This window comes from Gossypium hirsutum, chromosome D08 (genome assembly GCF_007990345.1).
Source record: "Gossypium hirsutum isolate 1008001.06 chromosome D08, Gossypium_hirsutum_v2.1, whole genome shotgun sequence".
Taxonomy (NCBI): domain Eukaryota; kingdom Viridiplantae; phylum Streptophyta; class Magnoliopsida; order Malvales; family Malvaceae; genus Gossypium; species Gossypium hirsutum.
In genome coordinates, this window is record NC_053444.1 from 53,803,792 (window position 1) to 53,829,243 (window position 25,452).

Here is a 25,452-nt window from a genome sequence, read left to right on the forward strand (position 1 = left end):
ATTAATTATCACTTTGTTTCAATTTATTAACTCTTCTAAAATTTTGAATGAATTTCATACTTATGAAAGAATAACATGTTTCATCGCCACATTAAACAAAATATACATTATATTAGCTCTTCTAAAGCCTTAAATTAATTTTGTACCACCAAAGATTAGTTTGTTTCATTACCAAACAAGAAAAGTGTTTTTTTTATCCCTAAGGATAGTATGAACTGTTGTATTGTTTATGAAACATATATTTCCTTCCTTTTAAGGAATATTAATTGAATAATAAGATATATATGTATGTGACAGGTACATAACCAACAATTTTTCATAATTTGTCTTTTTTTTTTAGGGTTTTATTGATAACTCTTATTGTTCTCTTATTTATCTATATGTTTCCACTTCTAGTAGCCAAAAGTAATTATTACTAATAAGATATCCAAGAATCAAGTATTGGGTGCCACAATTCATGAAAAAGATGCAGCTCATACATTTAGAAATTTGTCTTTAACAAAATACATATCATTATAAGGAATATAACCATAAGATTGCATTTAAATATCAAAATAAAATTGGGTAAACTATGAAAATAATCATTTTTGTTTGCCTCAGGTTATATTTTAGTCACTTATGTTTAAAATGTTACGTTATGTTATCGTGTTGTAACATTTTAGTCACTGAGCCGTTAATTGATGTTAATAATGTAACAGTAAGCTGATGTGGAACGTTAAATCATCATTTCAAATAAAAAATTTAGGTTAAATTATACAATTGGTCCCTAAATTTTATTGTTTTAAGCAATTTAATTCTTTTCTTTTATGTTCTTTTAACTTTCCTTATTTTCTATTCTCTTCTGCTTCTCTTTCTGTTTTCCTCCCTTCTCCATTTCTTTTAACATAGTTTTTCTATGTTTTCCACTTATTAGAACTAATCCCTATATTTGGCTTTAACAAATAAACAAATAAAAATAAAATAAATAAATTGTTAAAAAAATAAAAGTATAGGGACTAGTTTTAACAAATGGAAAACATAGTAAAACAACGTTAAAAGAAATGGAGAAGGGAGGAAAATAGAGGGAGAAGCAGAAAAGAATGGAAAATAAAGAAAAAAAGTTAAAAAATAAAAGAAAAAATTAAATTACTCAAAACGAAAAAATTTAGGGACCAATTGTATAATCTAATCTAAAATTTTCATTTAAAATGATGATTTAACGTGCCACATCAGCTTGCTGTTATACTGTTAACGGCTCAGTGACTAAAATGTTACAACATGATAACGTAAGTAACTAAAATGTAATATTTTAAACATAAGTGACTAAAATGTAACATGAGACAAACAAAAATGGCTATTTTAGTAGTTTATCCAATAAAATTGCAGGAATAATGATTTAATTATAAAACAATGTTAAACAAATTTACTAAAAATAGGAAAAAGTGGAGAACATATACCAGATAAGGTGAAGTGTTTAAAAATGGTTGATAAGTTGAGCGGTCCTTTCTGTTTCTTTGCTTCTCTGCCCAAACTAATTTTATAAATCTTAACAAATTAAGTTTAAAAACAATAGTTGGATGAAGACTCAAGGGGGATGTTTAGAGAAAGTTGGAGAACAAAAGAGAAGTACGTATTTTCTTGATTAATACATTCTCCAAAACCTGACCATATCCAACTTTTTATCTTCGTAAAAATTCATTTATATATATAAATTACAGAGGAACTAAAAAAATTTATAGGATCAACAATCCAGTTGGCCGTCTAACTTTTAGGACGCTTTTATTTTGGTCATTCAAAAAGGAATCTTTGCAATTTCATCACCCAATTTTTAAGGCGTTTTCATTTTAGTCACTTAAACTTTAAATCTCTAACGGCAATTGATTTTTTTAAGGCTTCCATTTTGGTCATCCAATTTGTAAGTCACTTTTATTATTGTCACCCAAAATATTTTTTTAAGGCTTAAAGTGAAAAAGCGGTAGAAACTAAAGTAATGTATTAAAATTTTGTTATATTTTACTTGTTTACGCCATTTTGAAAGTTCTAAATTTCTTCTTTTCAATATTGAAGATTTAAATTTCAAAAAGTCAAAATCAATTAAATAAATTGTTGAAAAATTTTTGTCCATTGATGGTGTTAGCCGATTTTTTACTATAATATTGTAATTAAGTAATTTAATTTAATCTCCTTCTAAAATTTAAAATTTTGTTTTTATATTTCTAAATTAAAATCAAATCAAATAACTTATCTAAATAAATGTCTATGAAATCTAAATTTCTTTTGATTATAAGATTTTAAATCTTTCATGCTAAGTTAAAAGTAAAAGAAAAAATCCTTACAATTAATTAATTTTATGTTCCATGTCAAACACAACCTAGAATTGTTTTCTTCACTTCTTCACCCAAACAAAGAGCAAACAATTAATTTAATTAATGGTAAGGACTTTTTTTTTCGTTACTTTTGGTGGAAGATTCAAGATTATATAATCAAAAGAAATTTAAAGTTCATAGACAATTACTAAATATGAGTTATTTGAATGGACTGAAATTTAGAAGAAGATTAATTTAATTAGTTTCAATATTATAGTAACAAATCGGTTAACATTGGATAAAAAACTTAGTAATTTATTTAATTGATTTTGATGTTTTAAAATTTAAAATTTCAAGATTGGAAAAAGAAATAAATTTAGAATATTTAGCAATGGATAAATAAGTACAATCTGACAAGTTTTTAATGCATTAGTTTAGTTTTCACCACTTTTTCACTTTAATCTTTACTTTTCTTATCCGGATCAAGACTTTAATTTTTTACGATAATCAAAATGAAAATATGAACATGATTTAGCTTGTACAGTCAACTGTAGTTAGAGATTTAATGCATGAGTAACTAAACTAAAAATATCCTAAAAATAAAAATACCCTAAAAATTAGGTCACCAAATTTTTTCTTAAAAAAATATTGTTCAACTATACGTTAGAAAATTGGTGTATCAATTGAATCATTTTTAGTAGTAATTTGATGTGGTTAAAGTTGAACAATGAACACTTTTTATTTATTTGGATTAAAATTTTCAAATATTTTGTAGTCCAAATTTTATATTGGTTGTAATGTTTTAAAATGCGTTAAATACGCTTTCAAAATATTAATATTTTATCAATTAATTTTTTTTCAGTTTAGCTATAAATTTAAGTGTTAAATGCAATGCTTTAGAAATTAGATTGATAGTTGAATTGATCAAGCTACCAATTCCGGGTTTGATCGGTTCAATCAATCTGAAAGTTGATTCAACTAGTCCAACTTCTTTGTTTGGAACAGTATATCGATTGGTAGATCCAATTAAATTTACACAATACTGATTAAACGTTAGCTCAAATATGATGTGAACACACTTAAAATACATGGATGAAATGGTAAAAATGAGTGTACCTATCGCATGGACAACTTGTATTTTATATGCTAAAAAAGATAGTGTCGGTAAAAATAAAATGTGGGAGGGCTATTTTTTTAATAAGTCAAATCTAAGTTACCCATATAGTGAATTTATATATGCTTACAATTTGATCCATATGTTTTAGATTTACACCACAACAAATTTGAGTTAACATTTAATACCCAAGTTAAAATAGCAAATAGTTAATCAAAATATCTTATAGAGACAATACTGATGGTAAAATTAAGTAAATATGCTATTTTTTTAAAATAATTAAGTAGGCCATTTTTTTTAAAAAAAATTACCAATATAGGTAATTTTGGATAGAGAATTGAAAACACGCCATGTAGGGCGCGTTTTCACTTTGTTAAAAATTATTATTTTTTCTTTTTTTATGGATGGAAATTAGATTTTATGGATTTATTTTTGTTTGTGTTTGAGATAGACATTGTTATAGTTTTAAGGTTTGTTTGAATTTACAGTGATACCATGGAGCTCGGTGACCTACAAATTTCATCTACCATATAAGAATGGAGTCGTCACCCGAGAAGTCAAATCACATTACAACTCAAGGACATAGTTGATGAAGATTATATGGACCCGGGTTGAGATGTAACTAAGACTTCAGGTGTACGAAGGTTATGTTGTCAATGGATTGTGAATAACTGGGCTCCCCAATTGGTAATGGTTATGCGGGCACAACAACGAGTTTCACCTCATCATAAGAGGATGCTTTATAAGATCCATGTAAAAGTCTAAGACAAAAAACACAGGGGCCTTCCAGTATAATCAAGTAATTCATTTTATCCATTTCCACCAAAGGTCATGAGCCCGTTACTATAACCTGTGACAGAGTTGGGGGCAACAAGATCTCTGGTAGGGACGAGTTATTGTGCAATGCAAAAAAGATGAAACACGAAATAACCACTGCCGCCCTGATTCACATTTCATCTTTTCTACACTGTAAAATAACTCGTCCCAATTGGAGATTTTGTTGCCTTCAACTCTGTCATAGGTTATAGTAACATGGTCACTGCCTTTAGTGGAGATAGACAAAACAAATTACTTGATTATATTGGAAGGCCCCTGTGTTTTTCGCTTTACACTTCTGTATGGGTTTTATAAAGCATCATCTTCTGATGAGGTGAAACTCTTTGTTGTGTCCGCATAACCACTGTCAACTAAGGCCCCAATTATGCTCCACCCTTTTACAACATAACTTTTGTAAACTTGAAGCCCTAATTACATTTAAACTTGAGACCATATAATCACCACCAACTGGGACCTTGAGTTGTAATGTGATTCTGGTTTCTTAAGTGATGGCTCTATCCTCACACGACAGATGAAATTTGTAGGTCACCAAGCTCCATGGCATTATTGTGAACCCAAACAGAATTAAAACTATGATTATGTCTCCCTAAAAGAAAAAGATAAATAAATATTTAAACCCAAAAATTTCAACACACAAGAAAAAGAAAAAGAAAACAATTTAAAAGAGATGGTAGGTGAAAGAGATGATAGAGTAGGGTAATGGAAACTCCTTTTTTATATAGGCGAGGGTGCGGGGAGAAGATATATTCGGCATGCAATTTTATCTTAGGTTGTAGTGTTTGAAAATAACCCTGAGATTTCTGGGTTCTAACAAGGTTAGGGTTGGGGTTGAAATGGTTAGGAGAAAATGCACTCTGCAGTGCGATACAAACCAAAGATTGGAATAAATGGAGGGAGAAAAACTTCAATGAAAGAATAACACAAATGAAATAAAATAATTAGAACTAACCATACGATATGGTACAATACAAACCATTTTAATAAATTTGTTGTGTAGATTATAAATTAGTGTACATTTGGGATGTAAAATAAATAATAGAATTTGGTGTCAATAAATGTGGAACAAGAACATTATGGGTGGAAAATTTTATTACAATACAAATTAAAATTTAACAAACTAAAAATGAAGTATTTGAGAAAAATACAAATAACATAATCATCGACGTCCCAAATGCGTGCCATAACCGGGTGGGCGTCAGGTACACCTAAGGTTCCATTGAATAAGTTGGGGTGGCAACTCTTCATCTTCTTTATATTCATCTTCACCTCAACCTTGATATTGATCTTCATCTTCATCTCCTTCCTCTGTGGTTGAGTGATTTTGGGTCTTAGGCGCCTATTGTACATCCCCCATTGTATGAATAGGTGGTTGCAAAGATAACCCATCTCAGTAGAACAATGATGCTGGGGGTGTTTGCGATACTGTCGATGGATAATTGTATGGTGCCGCACAACCTGATTGCGGATAAAATGTAAGAATTGTTGGCAATACTGGATATGTCGGTGTTGCTGGTGGCATCAACGTGTAATATGGTGAGGTGGGTGGCGATGGTGTGAAAAATACACTTGGATAATGTGTTGATGCAGTGAATGATGGTGCATGTTGTGGTGCTAGTGTAAAAAAAATAGTTTAACACCAAAAAAATATGAACCATACTAATTGGAGGGTGCACACCCATCGGGTCCTTGTGTGGAGCTGGAGCAGATGTTGATCCCCCTATGACATGTTCTCTTGACCTAGGATTACTAAACGATCATCTTGACCTCCAACGCTGATGTTGCCTACTCATTTCCACATCCGACAGTAGATACGACTTGTCATTATGCTTGAACCAATATATGTAATCCGGAGATGTCACCAACTTTGGTGTGAGAAATTATTCACGCGTTGAAAAGTAATCGTACCTACGCTGCCACATCTCAATATAGTTCTTGTGGAATGTTAGCCAATCTTCCTTGAGTCTCCCCCTCAAGTTGATCTTGTGCAGGTCATCGAGATCTTGGGGTTGCAGCTATAAAACATTGTATACACCCAAACTGTCGCATTACTCGGTCGATCTGTGCATCTCAGTCGTTGCAAAAACGATTAATGGCACTTTGATGTGCTAGATGTTGTGATTGGCAAAAAATTCGGTTGGTATGAATTCTTGAATTATTGAATCGACATATGACATCCATACAAACTACAATACGAATTTATAAATTTTAGCACATGTCTAATATTTAATTTCAAATGTTGAAGCAAATATTATATAATTTTAAATTTTATAAACTAACCTACTCTTCGGACTGTTGATCTAACGCTAATTGGATATCCTCAAGCTCGGTTGGTATATCTGTGTGTCTCGCACAATTATTCCACCTATTCAAATAATATGTCATTTCAAAATTACAATAATGAAATAAATATTAGGATAATGATATTATCAAATGAATTTTACCATATTACAAGCGGGAATTCATAAGGGGGTGTCCACTCGGGGCCATAAAAATGATAGTTGATACCATGCCCACGATTGAAGAAAGAGCATGCAACCACCGATTTTAACTTTTCTGGTTTTGTTGCCTAAACTTATTTGACACCTTCCCCAGTAATTACTCGCGTAACGACAAGTTTTTCAGTTGTAACGAAATAGTGATTTTGAAACCATAGATTTTCTATATGTCGGTTCATAAATATTATTTATAGAATATTTACGGAGTCATTAGATTTGTATTAAAATTTGGTTAAGAAATTTCATCGTTTAGATAGTTAATTAAAGAAAAAGGATTGAATTGTAAAAGGTGCAAAACTTAGTAATTATTACATTAGGTGATCAAATAGCTTAATTGTTAAATGAGAAAGGACCTATGTAGCAATTAACCCTTAATCATTAGTGTTGGACGGTCATTAGTGTGAAAATGAGAAAAATAACATGTGGTTTAATGGTAAAATTGTAATTAAAGCAAAATTAAAACAAAATTAAAGGAAGAAAAACATTTTATGCTTCATTTGGGTGCTGAAATCACCATTGAAGGAGCTCCAAACTTCGGTTGTATTCTCCTTGTGCATGTTACCTAAATTCTCACCTATTTCTAGTAATTTTTATGTTTTTGATATTGTTGCAACTAGGTCCAGCTAGCCCCTACCTTCGTTTTTGAATCTGTTAAAAATTTTGGAAGTTACGATTGATTAATCTTGGTTGTTTGTGATGATAATTATATATTTGAAGTTTTGATTGTGATATTTGGTTGTTTTGTGAAGTGATTTTTGTTAAATTTTGATTTAAGGATTAAATTGTTAAAATGTCAAAATTTCAAGGTTTGATGATGAATTTGATGTGTAATATGGATTGTTAAAAGGCATAGAATAATTGGCTGTAATATGATTATTAGAAAATGGTCAATTTGATGATTTTCGGGTTAGATGGTTAAATTGCAAAATTTGTAAAAGTTAATGGAAAATATATAATTAATGAAAAGTTAAGGGTCATATGCATTGAATGGAATGTGAAATGTGTATGAGATTTGTAATACCCCAAAATTTTTTACAGTAAGATATTATCTTTGATATAATAAAATAAGAAAATAAAGCGACAAAAAGGGGAAATTTTGGAGTTATGTCAACATTGGAAAGTATATTATGACATATTAGTTCAAGAAAGTATTAAATCGTAAAAAGTGAGAAAAGTTTTGTTGCCCAAGAGTAAATACTCAAAATTTGAGGGGTTAAAGTATAAATATAAAAAATTTGAAGGACCAATGGTGTAAATATTTTAAGGGTGGAATGATCTAGAAACTAAGGAAAATGGATGGATTAGGACCAAATTGAAAAATGTGAAGAATTTTGAGGGACTAAATCATAATTTAACAAATTAAGTGATGACTCAAGGATGAAATTTTAAAATATCATAAAGGGTAAAATGGCCAATTAGAAGAGAGAGAAATCTAGAAGATAATGATGATGTTGGAGATATTTTAGATTAATTAAATAAATAAATATTAGTTTATTAATATTTTAATTTGATTTTTAAATGATATTTTATTATTATTTTTAGTATATATATAAGAAAAGGAAGATGAAGAATCATCCAACCCACTATTTTTCCCATGCACCAACATGAGAAAAAGAGAGAAAGAAAGTTTTGCATTCTTTACAATTTGATCCTTCCACCAAAAATTCACCATTTTCATCTAGAAATCAACAGAATTTTCATATCCATCAAGAGAGAAAGATAACACTGAGACTATGGGGAGCTAGAATATCAAGTTAGATTCAAGAAATAGAAGCTGGAGGAGAGATAAAATCAAGTTAAAGATTGAAATCAATATGACAAGGTAAGAACATCAAGATTTTAATATATTTTTAAGTTTGATATTATTGAAAAAGTATGGAAATGATGTTAATGTAAAGTTTTCGTATATATGATCCTATGTTCTTGATATGTTAGTGAAGATAAAATAAGAGAAAGTGATGAGAAATAGTGTAGAGAAAGAAAATAAGTGTGTTATAAACATGGTAATAAACATCTTGCACTAAAACAGTTTTGGACAGCAACAGTAGGCTAACTTTGAAAAATTACCATAAATTATGGAAATCTAATTATATGATGAAAAAAATATGAAATTAAAGCTTATTAAGTCTAGTTTCTCATAAAAGAAACGGTGTAAGTAATGGAATTGTAAATAATGAGATGTAATAAATTTTGTGAGACAATGTCAGAATGAATTTGGGTTCCCCTGTTTTGACTTTGGAAAATCATAAAAAATTGAATAAAAATAATTAGAAGCTTAAATTTATATGTTTAAAATACTGAATGAGTCTATTTTCAATAGAAACAAACAAGAATATCATCCGAATTCTGTACAAAGAGATAATTAATTGTGAAGAAGGGTCGAAACTATCAAACAATGAAACATGGGAAACTGTAAAGAATAAACTGTACTTATTGGCTAAACCAAAAATTATGAAAATTTTATGGTAAGAAGATATGTGAGTCTAGTTTTAGATAAAATTTACAAATCTCAATTCGGAGTTCTATAGCTTAAGATATAATTAATTTACTGACTATGACTCAAGTGAACAGCTTGTTATGAGTAAACAAGGAAATAGTGGTATTATGTATATATCAAGGATGTGGAATGGAGTGGAGGAGGGAAAATATATGTGAATATTCAGCTAATATGAGTTTATTTTAAAATAGCTAATTTACATGTTTTAGGTTTAGGGACTAAATTGAATAAAAGTAAAATTTTAAGGGTAATTTTGTAAAAATGTCAAAATGACCAAATTGCATGAAATGAATTTTTTTATTATTTAAATTAATAAATTGAATGAAATATTAATTTGGATCAAGATTGGGTGGAAATTCGAGGAAAATGGAAAATTACCAAAATGTCCCTAAATTTTGGTATTTCTACAATTTAGCCCGGTAAGTTCATGTAACTTGAATTATATTCTTAAATGCTTGAAATATATTTTTCTTGATGTGAATATGATTTGGATGTTTATTGTATGATAATTGATGAAGTATTGATATTCTTGATGAAAAGAGAAAATAAATCCCGGTTGAATGAAAGGAAAATTCGATAGATCTTTAAAAAGGAATTTACGGTAAAAAGGATCTAGCCCGAATGGGTGATCCTATCCTAAGATAGCCCTCCCGAATAATATGTGGAAAATGGATTTAGCCCTGACGGGTAATTCGAATTAGGGTCTGAATTTAGTCTGGACTGGTAATTCAGATCCAAGCTCATTAAAGTAATTGTCATTGCAGGGGATTTAGCCTGGACTGGTAATCCTGCTGTAAGGATGAGGTTCACGGGAGTGTGCTCTCTGAAATGAAAATGTACGCACATGAATATGAATTGACGGACCCGGATTTGTAAGCTAAAAGTGTACCTCTGAAAATCCATCAAATTTTCGAGAAATTCAATGGGATAAATATGAAAAATAATAAGGGTAATAGAAAACATGGAATTGAATTATTATTGAAAATATATTATTGAATTTAATACCAAGTTTGGATTGAACGCGGGATTGAGTACAATCGTTCTGTGCCAAAGGATGAATTGACGGATAAGACCATAATTGGGTTATGGCATTACAAATGTAAAGGATGAATTGACGGTAAATTACCCAAGTAAACCGAGGTTCAGCATTTGTTGCGGACTTTCATGTTTACTATCTGTTTAGCTTTCATGAGCTTAAGTTCAGCCTTCGGGCTTCTGAAAACGATGTACTCATATCCGTAAGTTATTCTTTGAAAGGTAAAATATCGGGAGTTATCTTGAATGGTAATATAATTATTTATATGATGCATTGAATTGGTAAGTATTTAAGTGAAAATATGCTACTACTCATGAAAAAGTATTAAGGTTTAAATTAAGCAATTTTCTTATGAAATGACTTATCATGTGATCAGTTCGGGAAAGGCTTTGGGTAAATGCACTAGCTTGTGACCATGGTTGAATGATATGTTTATGACTTGTGTGACATGCATAGGAACAAGCATGGAAAGTAAAGAAATGCAAATGAAAATAAAGAAATTATCAAGATTTAAAGTTATATAAAATCTTACTAAGCTTGGGATAATATGTTTAAGTGATACTATGGATTTATTCACCTTGTAAGTTGATGAATATAACTTCATGGGTATTGTGGTATCAATATTGGGTTATCCTTGATATGTATAGATTTCATATTTTAAAAGAACTAATATGATTAAAGACTACACGAGCTTACTAAGCATTCATTGCTTACTTATTTTTTTTTATTTACCCTACAGATTATCGGAAGCTCGATTGGGTTGGAAACTTGTCGGAGATATATCACACTATCCATTGGTTTTATCGATAATTTTGGATGATTTGATTCTAGTTATAGTGGCATGTATAAGTTAATTTAGCAAACGTTGGCTCATTAATATTTTGATTTTGGTTGGTTTCAAATATGAATGCTAGATGAAATGAAATGTCTGAAAATTAATTTGTAAATTTCGATAATGCTCCGTAACCCTGTTCCGGCGACAAATTCGGGTTAGGGGTGTTACAAGATTAATATTGTGTTTAATTATTATATAGATCAAGATTTGAATTAAAAAGACAATAACCGAAGAAAAGGGAAAGTAGCAGAATAGTCTCTGCATGTTGATCAGAATTAAATTGTAGGTAAGTTCATAGTATTTCAATACGTAAATGGATTTATATTTGTGCTCTTATATTATGATTCTTTAATTAATATGTTTATAGAAAATTAGTGTATAATTGCACATACGTGCCTCTGTTTGTACTTCGGTACCCCTGAATGCACATACGTGCCCCTGTTTGTGTTTCGATATCCCTAAATGCACATACGTGCCCCTATTTGTACTTTGGTACCCCTAAATGCACATATGTGCCCCTGTTTATACTCCGGTAACTCTGAATCAAATAGTATATGAACTGTATTTAATTGTATTTAGATTAAATGTTATATGTCCTTACTAAGCTTTGTAAGCTTATCGGTTCTTATGGATTGTTTTGTAGATAAACGTTGCTGACAGTTTGGAACGATCATTCAACCGGCTCACACTATCTATCTAAGTTGGTAGTTTTTGTATCTCTTAGGGTAGTGACATGTATATATAGATAAATATGTTGGTTGGGTACACTTTGATACTTTACCAAACTATGTCTCTTTATCTTAATATGCTTGTAAATAAGGTTCTTCTTGATGTAATTAGAATGGTTTGAAAATGATTAATTGTGGTATGTTTTGGTACATATTTGAACTAGATTATCATGCATGAAGTGAGGCATTATTGACATGTTTTGTTAGTTGATGTTTTGACATAATTGTGGTGTCTTTGAATGGCACATTGGTTAGTTGATTTAGGGTGTCTAAAATGACATGTTTATGTAGTTGTGAATGATGTTTAAGTCCCTTGGATGTATGCTCAAATGGTTAGATTGGTTAGCTATGAATTGGCTATGAAATAGTTTGATTTTAGGTAAGTTTTGGGTATACACGGCCTGGGACAAGGTCTGTCACACGGTCGTATAAGGCACACGGCTTGGCGACCCTACCGTGTGCCATCTGAAAATTTCTTAGGGTTCAAGTCAGTGAGTTGCACGGTCGTGTGAGGCACACGGCCTGGCGACACGACCGTGTGTTATCTAAAAATTTCTTAGGGTTCAAGTCAGTGAGTCATACAGCCTGGCACACGGGCGTGTGACACCTGTTTCCAATTTTTGCAATTTTTTCTTAAACTTTTCGTTTTTTTTCAAATTAGTTCCGAACTGCTTCCAAGTTATTTCTAGGGCCTTGAGGGCTCGATTTAGGGATGAAATGTATGGGAATGAATGGTTTATAATATATACATTTAGATTATTGAATATTATGATGTTTAAATTTTTTTGATTGTTATTTAATTTAACCAAACTACAATTTACATACCAATTTAAAATCTAAGTCATAGAAGACTCATTGTAGGATTAACCCTTATTATTTCCTGATCTCCGATGCACAAAACAGGTGGAGCCGAGCCCTGATGGTGATGGTGACGGTGATAATACAACATATTTAATTTCCATGGCCTGGAAAGCAAGTAGGGTAGCCATACAATTAGATATGCCTTTTCAAACACATACCAACAAATATAAAGTACTGACAGAATACAACACTTCATGCATCCCCTGTCTGCTGAAATAGTTTTTTTTTAAATAGCATAAAAATAAATTAATTTACAAAATGATATAAGTTATAAATTATTTATCAAAATAATATGGAAGGTACAATAATTTAGGTGAATATAAACTAATTATTATCAATGATGGGTGTCCCACATACAATAACCAACACCCTGCTAGAAGGGTAGTTTGAGATAATTTTTATTTACATCCCCTAATTTTAAGCTTTGACTTATTTCTAACCTTAATTTACAGTATTAATATATTTTTATTTAGTCATTAATTTTAATAGTTTTTAATTTAGTTTACATTTCAAATGATTTTTTAATTATTAATGTCTTTGTAGGTATATGGTGAAGATTCAATTTTTCCTATAATAATTTTAATTTTGCCTATTTACATGTCTCTTTTAATATAAATTAATTCAATTAATTTTCAATTTGCATGTTAATATAAATTTTAATTATAAAAGATGAAAATTAGTCAAAATTAAATTTATTGTACAATTAATGTATATTATAAGAGACATGTAATTAGACACAACTAAGATTATTATACTGGCATTAACAATTGGAAAAAGAAAAATTATATAAGATGCGGATTGAGTCTTAGTTTAATTAGCATCGATATTCTTATCAGTGCAGGAAAACATGAGTTTAAGTATGCTGAAGCACATTATCCTCTTATTTAAGGGTTGAGGAGGGGCTATTGTTAGTTCTAGATAGTGTATCAAAAAACAAAGAGGGTGTTTGGTAAACAGAGTTTTAAGCCTTTTTAGCTAATTTGGGCACAAATGGAGGATTGGGTAGTCAAACCCTCTAATTGTAGTGAATGGAGGTCTGTAAGAGCTTGTTGAGCTAAAACCTCCAAAACAAAAAATGTAGGGATGAACAATTTTTTTCACAGTTGATTGGGAATGAGATATGTGAAATGGCATATCTGACCATGCTTGCTCAAAAATTACTCCCTTTATCACATGCTCTCAAACATAATAGGGATGTCAAGATTTCAGTAGCTTCTATTCTAAAAATTATTCACTAATTAATTTATGTACTCTTAATTTATTTTCAATTTATTTGTGTAAAATGATTTCTTATGAAACTTAAGAAATTTGCAAATAAGAAACTTTAAGAAATTTGTTTATTTGAATTTTGAAAAATATTCACTAATTAATTTTCATAATGGATGTTTTAATTCCTTGGTACTAGTGTTTTATTTCAAAAGTTTCACCCAATAAAGACTAAAGTATTATAAACAAATAAATAATTAGCAATAAAATGTGTCATGTTCTTATTTGTTATTTTACACATATAAACTTTCAGCTAAATTTTACCAAACACTTTTAAATAAACAGTTAATAGAATTAACTGATCAAATTAGTTAATAGAATGAGTTGGTTAAACCAGCCATTGCAATAAGCAATCACTATCAATTAATTGTCAAATAGAATAAAAAATTAAGAATCGTGATGTTACACTCATATAAAAAAAGTAAATTAAAAAAAAACATGTAAGGTAAAAGCTAAATTAAAAAATATTAAATGTAAGAACTAAATTAAAAAACATTAAAATTAAATCAAAGTTTAAAATTAAATGGTACAAAATAGTTGCTTCCCTCCTAGTAATGTGAGGGCCAGTTTTTTTGGGCGTTTGAAAAGCACTTTTACATATAAAAGTACTTTTGAGTTTAGGGTTTAGGGTTTCTAACTTCTTTGAAGTGCTTTTGACCAGATGAAAAAACAGAAATTTTTAGCTTTTTCAGCCAAAAAAGTACTTTTGGGCTAGTCTTTTACCTTTTTAGCCACACACACAACACTGGTTCTTTGCTCTCATCTCTTCTCCCATCGCTGGTTCTTTGTTCCTCTGCTGATTCTTTGTTCTTCTGCTGGTGCTGGTTCTTTGTTCCTCTGCTGCTTCTTTGTTCCTCTTCTCCACCACCGATGAGTTTATCTTTTTTTTCGTCTGGGTAACTATTTTTTTCAGATTTCTTTTACTGCTGGTGATGTCTTGGAAAATTAGTACACCAAATTATCCGTTGATTTGCTTCCTTGATCTCTAGGTTTAATTCATAGGATGAGTTTTGTTACCTGAACTTTTAGCTACCTCTTGAGAAAAGGTGAAGAATGAAAACGTTCAACTAGTCAATTGCAAGACGAAATATTAATTAACCGATATTTTTACAAATTCACTGAAAACAAACATATTCACAAACTTAAAAGAAAAACATATAATGAAAAAGCTGGATTTGAGGGGAAGTTTTAAAAGTGAAATCCACTTCAAGGTCGGCTTATCATAGAGATAAGTTGATAAGTTGGCTTGCTAGGTGGAAAGTTATAAATGGTTTTAAATTGACAACGCATGGATAGAAACAATGTGGCAAGAATCTAAGCAATGTGGTAGCTTGCTGAAAGTATGGCAGTAAGGTTAAGCCTCTAAGTCGGTTTATATAGCCTATATACATACATGTTTAGATGTGTGGTGTGTATAAGTGAGCAAAGAAAAAAGAAGTATAAGTGAGAAATAGATATTGAGAGTGAAAACTAGCAGCAGATAGGAATTGTGAAAATACAAAATATCAGTTTTGGATTAAATAACGATGTGAAGAGCAACAAGAATGGAAAAAAAATACTTACCTTTTTCTGCATATACTCTATTTCAACAAACAACAGCTCATTCTGGAAGAGTTTAGAGGGGAAAAAATTAAAGGAGAAGGAAAATTGTCAGAAACATTTGGAAAACAAATTGAGTACTAATTGCAAGCTAATAATAGAACATTCAAATCATCATCCCAAATTTAGCCCCATTTTTCTTCTACTTTCTCTTTTTTCAGTCTATAACAACATTATTTATACTAAGAAAAGGAATAAGTCAGAAATTCCAATCTTTTAGCTGTTACATGAATATATAGATGATAGATATTTCAATCATAGCTCCAACATTATGGTTTGTTTTTGTTTTTATATCATCCATAGGAAAAAAAAACAAAGAGACTATAATTATCACACAAAACCAAAATGCTATATATCTCTTAAAATGAACGAAAAAACACTATAAATTGAAACAAAATTTTTAAAAATAAAAAGAAATTCAAGCGGAAACCTTTTAGCTGCTTAGGAAATATCAGAAACTTTACTTGTTCAATATACCATTTAACTAGCTTAACTCCAAAGTTTTCTAGAGCTCAAATAAATCAAAGATGTTGTCATTGTTTTTCAAGCTTCCAACTTTCCCGACGATTTTCTCAGCAACCAATCAAGAAAAACCAGAAGAAAAAACAAAGTAAAATAGACTCACCGTCTCCTTTGGCCGGAGTCCATCTAGCATAGCCCATTCCACTTTTCTTCTAAAAGCCCAAAATATCACAATTTTCGAAACCCAAAAAAGGAATTTTCTTTATGTTTTCAAAGTAAATTCTTGTTGATTGAAATTTGATTGAAGTCAAAGTTGGTCTGAGAAGAGAGAAAAGGAGATGAAATGTGTTTCGGTGATAAAGCCTGTGATTTTCCGGCGACTTTAGTTAAATTCTTAAAAGAGAAAAAAAAACACAAGTGACATGTTCAAGGCTTAATATATAGAAAATTTTGTCAGTATGCAATAATAATAATTAATAATCATCTTAAAGGGACTATTTTTAATTACATAAATATTAATTAAAAACTTGTGCCTATAAATGTTCATCAGGAATAATTTTAGCCCTTAATTCTCGTGATTTTTTTTTCATTTTTTAATGATGGTAATGATAAAGTTATACATTTTACCATGTTAATCAATTTCTTGGATGACTTCTTTATTATCATTGTTACTGTTATTTGTTCATGTATATAGTTAAAATTTTGATACACATGTAAACATATATACTTATGTGACATTTGATTTTCTTGATTGCTTTACTGGCTGAAATGAATCTGTTCGTATACACAGTAGATGAGTACTTCGGCGGTTGAAGTTAGTGATGAAAAATTAAAAGCAATGTGGGATAAGAGATTGACAGAAATATTTTGTAATGTTTGTATTAAAGAGATATTGAAAGGCAATAGGTCTGATGCTCATTTCACAAGATATGGATGGTTGAAAATAATGACCAACTTTGAGAAAGAAACGAGCAAGGGTTTTTCACAAAGACAACTTAAAAATAGGTGGGATGCCCTAAAAAAATGGAAAGCTTGGAAGAAACTTAAAGGCGAAGATACTGGTTTAGGGTGGAATCTTATAAAAAGAACCATTGATGCATCGGATGAATGGTGGGAGAGTGGGCTCCAGGTACATTAACAATTCTAAATATTTTTTATTTTTTTCTTATTTATGATGTTATTGATAATTACTGTTATTAAACTATCATTTTATATGTAGGTTGTGCCTGAAGCTAAAAAATTTAGAACATCAGGCATTGATCCTGAATTCGAAGGGAAGTTGGACCAAATGTTCATGGGGATAGTTGCAACAGGTGATAAAGCATGGGCACCTTCTTCTGGTACACTCCGTAGTGATTTTTTTGAGGATGTTAACAACGAAATACTTGAAGAGAATGAAGAAGAAAATATAAGAAATGATGTTCACATTTTAAATGATGTTCACATTTCAAATGATGTTTACATTTCAAATGATGTTCAAATTGATGGAAACAGTCAAAAAAGAAAAAACCCTGAGATGTCAAGTTCACAATTTAAAACTGGAAGAAAGAAATCCTCAAAGCAAATTGGAGAGGCTACAAGATTGTCCAGTCAAATAGAAAAATTATGCAATGTAGCTGACAATATGAGTCAAGCCACATCTAGTTTGACTCTTGTTATGGATCCATATGGTATTCCACAAGCAGTCAAAATGCTAGACAGCATGTCGAAAGAAGTTCTAGAAGCTAGTCCGCTATACTTTTTCTCACTTAGATTATTGCTCAATAAGGACAAGCAAATTATGTTTTTATCAATTAATCCCAAGATTAGAGCTTTGTGGCTTAAGACCGAAATGGAGGATAGTTGAAAATTTTCTGATCTTTTAGGGTTCAAAGATATCTATTATGTGACTAAACAACAATGCTAAACTAGTTTTATCAATAGTTATTTATGTTTGGTTTTTGGATATTGAATTTATGTTCTACTTATTTATGTGTAATCTAGTTTTATTAAAAGCTGTTTATGTTTGGTCTTTAGATATTGAATTTATATTCTATTTATTTTTTACTAAATTAGTTTTATCAATAGTTGTTTATATGTGATTTTTGATATAAAATTTATTCACAGGTGATGAGTATAGTTGAGGATTATAGCGGTGATGAAAGTGACGATGAAAGGGAAAAGAAAGAGATTTTACAACGCATGGAATGTTTTAATCGATTATTTGTTGTTGCATCTTCTTCCGTGCAATTATATTACGAGAAGTATATATTGAGGCAACCATGCATGGATTCAAAACAGTCAGGTGAGACATGGATCCAAGAGATCCTTGACGGTCACGAATCACGTTGTATGATTAATTTTAGGATGTCTAAAATGGTATTCACAGGTTTGCTGAGAGTTTTGGAGAAAAGATACAACTTGCAAACTTCAAGAAACATATCTTCTACTGAAATGTTGGGAATTTTTTTATACATCTTGGGCACCAGTGCAAAAGTTTCCCAATGTCGAGAAAGATTTCAAAGGTCTGGATCAACAATAAGTCGATACTTTGCAGTTGTGCTTGAGAAAGTTTCAAGGGTGACCACTGATCTAATTGCACCCGAAGATCCTTTTTTTAGCTCAAAACCTGAACAAATACGTAATGATTCTAGATATATGTCGCATTTTAAGGTTAAAACTTAATTTTATATTATTATATTTTAATATATTTATCAATACGAAAAATATGCACGAGATTAATACGATTATTTGTTCAAGATTGCATAGGTGCAATTGATGGTACTCACATTGCAACTATTCTTCCACCAAATGAACAAATTCCCTATGTTGGAACAAAAGGTATCTCGACTCAAAATGTTATGGCAGTATGTGATTTTAATATGTGTTTCACATGTATCATGGTTGGATGGGAAGGATCGGCACATGACACTAGAATATTTCTTGATGCAATTCGAGATCCAAAATAAAAATTTCCGCACCCTTCAAATGGTTAGATATTTTGTTTATATGAGATTTTTTAAATAATAAAGTATAAGTTCTTTAATTGATTATTTTTATTAAAAAATTCTTGAATTAATTGTTTGTTATATTATGACTTGTGGGAAAAAAATTATCTTGTTGATTCTGGATATCCTCAAATGAAAGGTTATCTTGGACCATATAGAGGTCAGCGATATCATTTACCTGACTTCTGTAGAGGTAGACCGATATCTGGTAAAGAAGAGATATTCAATCATTCACATTCATCATTACGTAGTGTGATTGAATTAACTTTTGGTGTTTTGAAAAAAAATGGGTCATTTTAAGGGATATGCCAAGTTATAGTTTTGAAAAGCAAACGATGATCGTTGTTGCTACAATAACGATACACAATTTTATCCGAAAATATGTCGGTCGAAATGATGTAGTTTTTATGGAATACGAAGATATTAACTCGGCATATGAGAATAATATTGATTCAGAAAATGCGCATGGTCGAGAAAGTGATGATGATGACGACGACGACGATGATAGTGATGATGACGGTAAATTAAACAATTTAAGTGGTTTTGAAATGGAATTAACAAGAGATGCTATAACTTCTAGTTTAATGAATTCGCTTTAAATTGTAAATGCTATTGTAAAATTTTTAGTATTTATATTTGATATATAAATATTATCCCTTTTTAAAACTTCAATCCAAATATATGTCATATTTTAATTTGTTGGGTTTATGTTTTCTATGTTATGTTAATATCTAATATGATATATTCAAATACATTTTAAAATAAAATAATACAAATGTGTTAAAAGCATTAATTAAAAATAAAAAATAATTTTTATACTAATACAATTGTGTCAATATCTAAGTACAAATATTTAATTATTATATTAAATATTTAAATATAGTTTATATATTCTAATTAAATTTAATAAATAATTAATATTAATTACTTAGAAATATTTAAAATTAATATTATATATTAAAATATTAACAATAAGTTATAATAAATTTTTTTTATATATTTTTGCTAAAATTTCATAATATTAACTAATTTGAACATTATTTAAATACATATTTGTTACTTTATAATATCATGTCTAAAATGGACATTTTATTCTTCAAAAGCACTTTTGACAATAATACCAAATACTCAAAATTTTCAAAAGCACTTCTCAAAAGTACTTTTCTACAACACTTTTCAAAAGTAATGAATAACTGGCCTTGAATCACAAAGTTTGCAATGTGTCGCCTATTGTATGTGCGACATCCATCCATCCATTTATTATTATTATTATTTCAATAATTATTTGATAATGATACATTTATATTTTAGGGTAGTGTATGTTGCCAATGGCATATGCCACATGCCCACCTCCAAAATTTCTGTAGGTTTCATGTTATTTTGATAAATAATTTATAATTTATATTATTTCTGAAATTAATTTTATTTTATATTGTTTTCATAAATAAAAAAAACTTTGCTATACAGTACATAATACTATACCTGCTGCTAGCTATAGGTATAGCTACTGTAGCTATTACAGAGTTAGACATAAAAGAAAAAAAAAAGGGATATCAACTTATTTAAACTCTGCTGAAATGAAACAACAGCTTAATGGTGAGGCTTATGATTAACAACAACAACAACAAAAAAGGAAAGCTTAATGGTGAGGCAATAATTGAGTGAAGAAACATGTAAAAGCATCCATTTTAGGCTTAGGTAATGCTAACCCCACCTCTATTCCGCCTTTCACATCTCTGCTTTGGGTGAGCCAAACGGCTTTCCCTTTTGCATTATCCATTGAAATTTCCTCTATTCTCCTTGCCTTTCCCCAACCAAAATCTGTCTCGTAGAAATCCAGTTTCGGTGACCCGGAAACCATCACATGGGGCTCCGAATCCGACCCATAAAACTCCCCCCATTCTGATATCCAGTTTTCTGCCCCTTCCAGAAATGCTTCGTCCAAGTCCTTAACTCTGTTTCCGATAGCATCTGCTGCAACTATAATCCCATCTTCTCCGCTAAGCTCACTTTGAGTTGCCATTGTTCGAGCAAACCCAATGCAGTTACCAAAATAAGCAGCTGGTACCGGATATCCCAACCTGGTTATACCGCCCGCATTGAACCCGAAGTAACTGGGGTTCTTGCCAGTTAACTTCCCATTTACTTTCTCATGGGATTTTATCAAACACACCCACACATAAGCACATGTTAAATTCGATGGTGTTAAACGTGGTGGTTGGTCCATGTTTTTGACCTTGCATCGACCAACAATCCACCCTTTAATCTTCTCCATATCATCAGGACACATAAGGAAAGTAGCTCTAACCATGGCCAAGTCTAAGTCCTTGTCTGAAACACCTATGATCATGTTTGTTGAAGATCTTTTTCTCCAATGGTTCAAGAAAATGGACTGCAACCCATAACTGTCTTTTATTGCCGTTCTATCATGGAAGGGAAGTAGCGATGAGTTGACTGAGCAAGAAGAAGGGTCTTTGAAAAGAGAAGCCCAATTCTTGATGAAGCTGTTGAAACTTCTCCCATCAGCAACCACATTATGATACGCAAACCCAATGCAAACACCGACATTAGAGAAAATGGTGATTTGTGCAGCAAGCAAAGGGGTTTGAGTTTCCTCTTGTTCCCCGCTCGGCAAAGGAGGGAGTAGTGGGTAAAAGTCGTTGACACAACGCTGATGATTCGAACATAAGTGATGAAAATCAGCGGTGGATTGGGCGACGACCAAGGAGACGAAGTTGGATCGGTCGTAGACAATGAAAGGGGGGTTGGATGAGTGGGGTGGGCACACAAGGGTGGCAGCCAAAGCAAAGAAGTGCCGGAGAGTGAGGGAGAGGGAGTGGATGAGTGCTGGAAGAGCGGTGGATAAAAAGTGAGAAGTAGGGTACGGGTAGTCGTAGAAGAAGAGAGGTTGAGTTGGGGAGAAGAAAAGCCATGGTATGTCGAAGAAAGTTAGAGGGAGGGAGGTAGGTGGGACTGTATTTGGTGGTGGAGACACACGGTAGCGACCCACGATTTCTACCGCCAAACCTCCTTTAGCCATGGAAGGGAATTGATAATTCAGAGTTCAGAAATGGTGGAGGATATGTTACTGATGGATTGTGCTTTAACTAGTGATGATGCCTATACATCGCATGTAGGATCCATTGTTAAGTGAAGTCTTAGGTTTAAATAAAAAGAAATAGTGTTAGACAAAAAAAATGCAGCAGCAGGTGATGACCATCAATCCATACGCTATCTAGCTTGTCTGAGTCTCATCTTATAAGTTGTAATATGATATTCCTAATAATTATTATTTTATGTATACATATATATGTATATATAAATAGTTGTTGTATAGCTACTAGCAAATATCAATGTAAAAGTCCAAAGTGGCAGTCGTCTTTGGAGCAATATTTGAAGGGGCGGTATCACTAATCTTCACCACAAAAGCAAAACCCTACAAAAATTAGTACATGTTTGTTTGCAGAGCAGGGCCCAGGATGATGGTGTTGTTGAGCACACGTTTTCCATGGCACCAGATATGTGGGAAATTTTTTGAATTATTTTTAAAAAGTAGTGGATGGATCATAGCTAAAGTGTCATAACTTACAAGTACCTTCACAGTTCTGTCTAGAAGAAGCATTTTTACAAGTGATGTGATTCTCAACATCAAATTTAATACAGCTACTTGTTGAATAGCGTAAAAATTAGACAAATAGTAGGCCCCCAACCTGGACAAATAGCACACCTTTCTTTCTTTTATTATTATAATGCACGTATGGTGATGTATTAGAGAATAACTGGAGTAAGGACATCCATCTACAAAGTTGTTCATCATAAAATATGCTTTAATAATTGAGCCTCTATGTCATATTATTTATTCATTCCACAAGTCAAACAAAATAAAAAGAGAGAAGAGCTTGCTTACCCAAGGATCCATGTGTTTTAGGGTTTGGAAATAGGAAGAGGCAATCGATCTTATTCCACTCCCACCTTTTTCATTCCACAATGAAGATCTCCTCGGTAGGCCTCTCTCCCCCAAAATTTGTCTCATAAAATTAAACGCCCAACAACAAGCATGATAATTTGATATGGACATCCCATCCCCGAATAAATAAGTGAAAAGCTGGGGCTGCTTTTCATTGACGGTAGGAGTATATCATCTAAATCCTTTCGTCTTTAAGACTTAATATTGATACAAATTTGGGAGTAAGATGAAAAGTGATGCCGAGAGCCGATATATGCGGTTCCAAGGGTTGAGGGTTCTAAGGATTAATTTGGCAGGGTTTATGTTTGGTTAGACTGGGTCCGATTATACCCCTCAAAGTAATTAATTGTGTTGTGATAATTTTTAATACTGTTTTTAGATGTGATTAGAGATTTATTGGTGTACTAAAAAATCTCCAAATAAAGTTGATATCCCTTATTATGTTTTTGTATGTCATATAAAGCAAGATAGCTTAGTCTTTTATGGATATGGCAATCTCAGGCTGTTGAGCAAGGCCCCTCTTTCGGCGAGGTGGTTACTTGAGATTGCTTACATGTCATCAAGGCAGAACTCGTTGAAAATTAAACCTGCATTGGTTAAGGAGCGAGTTTTGCCGCTTCCATTGCTTAAGTATGATGGTAGTGGAGGAGAGCAAAGTGTTAATCCTAGTGTCTAGGTATGGGACATGAACAGTGTCAGTCGTGGGAATATTAACTTTATGAAGCTAGGATGTTCCTTGTGAAGCAATGGGACTTAACTTATGACACATGTACTTCTTAGGTAAAATTCCATGTTTTTTTTTCATTTAACCGCACTATTTTTATCAAATTCAAAAGCATATATAAATACACTATATACTTAATTACAATTTAGTAAACATTAGGCTAATAAGTCTAAATAACCCCTTAATTACAATTTAGTAAACATTAGGCTAATAAGTCTAAATAACCCTTAACCTTTTTCTTAAAAAAAATCAATTTAATGTAATTAGCTAAAGTCTATGATTGTAATTTATTAAGTTTGGATTTTTAATTGTTTTTTTTTTTTGGAAAGATATTGATTTTTCTAAAGATGAAAATTGTTAAAGAATCTGATGTTAAACGTAATTAACAAAGACCCATCCCAAAGTATGAATTAATTAAATACAGAAATGTACTTTCGACCATCATCATTCATCAGCATGCCAGTGTAAGAATGACTCATCTTCAACAATAATTATTAATAATAACAATAATAAAAGCAATGAAGGGGTAGGGCAGCTCGAGTTTTAAATACTTTTTTCAATAAACAAATTTTATAATTACAAAAAAAAGCACGTTTCCAGTAACCTATACCATATCATAAAAATGAAAATATATAAAATTCCGAAAAAAGAGAGAGAAAGTGTCTAATAATATAACCATAATAATATTCTTTATTTCTCTCTTCATATTCGGATTCTTATATATATTGATTCGAGATGTAATTTTGCATGCGAAGAATAAAAAGGAAAGTTCCTTGTTTCATTTTTAAAAATAGTATTAGGGTTTTATCTATTTCATTCTCAAAAATTAAAATGGAAATAGAGGAATTCTAACCTTCAATACAAGTAACTCCCATAACTAATTAGCAATTCGATGCTTTAGTTCACTTAGCCATCTATCCTTATTGTGGGGATCGACTCATTCGAAAGGAGTCTTGTAAGTGTTGCCCGTTAGGCAATTGACCGGTCTCCTAACAACCAAAGCTATTGTCCCCCGACAAGGATTTTGTCTCTTGTACTTTGCAGAGAGCTAGTTGTCATGAGCACGCTCCTGGTTCATATGGCTTAAGTGCCTCAGATTGGTGGTTCAATCCCCCTCCTCGGTGCACGCAAATGTTACCACACATAAACACGTAGTTAATGTTAAAACTGGTGTATAAATATTCATAAACATACTCCTTATTTCCTTTTGTATAATTTCTAAGGTACAAGTGTATATTTTATTATTACATCAAAGTTCCAAAAACAACATATAACTTGTTTAAAATAGGCTCCAAGTGCTTTAGTTAAATATACGCTTTACTCCTATGGTGTCCTCTGTATGCATAAAATCGCGACTCAAACTGCTACTTTGGTGAGTTCCTAGCTTGGTCTCTCTTGGCAAACTCATTCTTCCAGCAGAACCTGAAACATGAACAAACACTACTAAGTTCATGCGAACTTAGTAAGTTTAACATCAAATACCTTAGATCTTATCTAGTTGAACTCCTTATCTTGAAGATTTTGGATCACACTTCTATCTTTGGCGGATAATTTCATAATATCAAATATATACCTATACGCCAGCTACCAAACTTATCGTATCAACTTTTACTTCACTTCTTGGCTGACCCCAAATCTTACCAGACAATATGTATATCTTATTCCCATGGTGATTATTTGCAGGTACTATTTTTTGGTGGATAACTTAACTACTTGATCTTATACGATGAACTTCCTACAAATCTTACATTTTGCTGAC

The 25,452-nt window shown here is 31.3% G+C and overlaps 2 protein-coding genes across 6 annotated transcripts; one reads left to right on the plus strand and one right to left on the minus strand.

The window, feature by feature from the left end:
* Window positions 1-14,430: 14,430 nt before the first annotated feature.
* LOC107900737 (anthocyanin 5-aromatic acyltransferase) lies at window positions 14,431-23,507 on the minus strand. Of its 4 annotated transcripts, none has more exons than XR_005916860.1 (2): window positions 22,910-23,507; window positions 14,431-15,559 (listed from the first exon to the last, which is right to left on the minus strand). XR_005916860.1 is itself a non-coding variant. In XM_016826431.2 (2 exons), the coding sequence occupies exon 2, from the start codon at window positions 22,040-22,042 to the stop codon at window positions 20,642-20,644; it is 1,401 nt and encodes a 466-aa protein (XP_016681920.2). In that variant the 5' UTR covers window positions 22,043-22,122; window positions 22,910-23,409; the 3' UTR covers window positions 20,543-20,641. The 4 variants fall into 4 exon arrangements, 2 of the variants coding, with proteins under 2 accessions (XP_016681920.2, XP_040954332.1); XR_001685018.2 differs by lacking the exon at window positions 22,910-23,507 and adding an exon at window positions 16,179-16,792; XM_016826431.2 differs by lacking the exon at window positions 14,431-15,559 and adding an exon at window positions 20,543-22,122 and having other exon boundaries at window positions 22,910-23,409.
* LOC107900736 (L10-interacting MYB domain-containing protein-like) lies at window positions 14,710-18,875 on the plus strand. 2 transcript variants are annotated; one of them, XR_005916861.1, is made up of 5 exons: window positions 14,717-14,850; window positions 16,806-17,144; window positions 17,235-17,328; window positions 18,122-18,299; window positions 18,384-18,875. XR_005916861.1 is itself a non-coding variant. In XM_016826432.2 (3 exons), the coding sequence occupies exons 2-3, from the start codon at window positions 16,809-16,811 to the stop codon at window positions 17,859-17,861; spliced, it is 963 nt and encodes a 320-aa protein (XP_016681921.2). In that variant the 5' UTR covers window positions 14,710-14,850; window positions 16,806-16,808; the 3' UTR covers window positions 17,862-18,017. The 2 variants fall into 2 exon arrangements, 1 of the variants encoding a protein (XP_016681921.2); XM_016826432.2 differs by lacking the exons at window positions 18,122-18,299; window positions 18,384-18,875 and having other exon boundaries at window positions 14,710-14,850; window positions 17,235-18,017.
* Window positions 23,508-25,452: the final 1,945 nt, after the last annotated feature.

Coding starts and splice junctions, on each gene's coding strand:
- LOC107900736 (XM_016826432.2), top strand. CDS start 16,809: ATGAGTACTTCGGCGGTTGAAGTTAGTGATGAAAAATTAAAAGCAATG. Junction 17,145..17,234: donor GGTGGGAGAGTGGGCTCCAG/GTACATTAACAA, acceptor TTTTATATGTAG/GTTGTGCCTGAAGCTAAAAA.
- LOC107900737 (XM_016826431.2), bottom strand. CDS start 22,042: ATGGCTAAAGGAGGTTTGGCGGTAGAAATCGTGGGTCGCTACCGTGTG.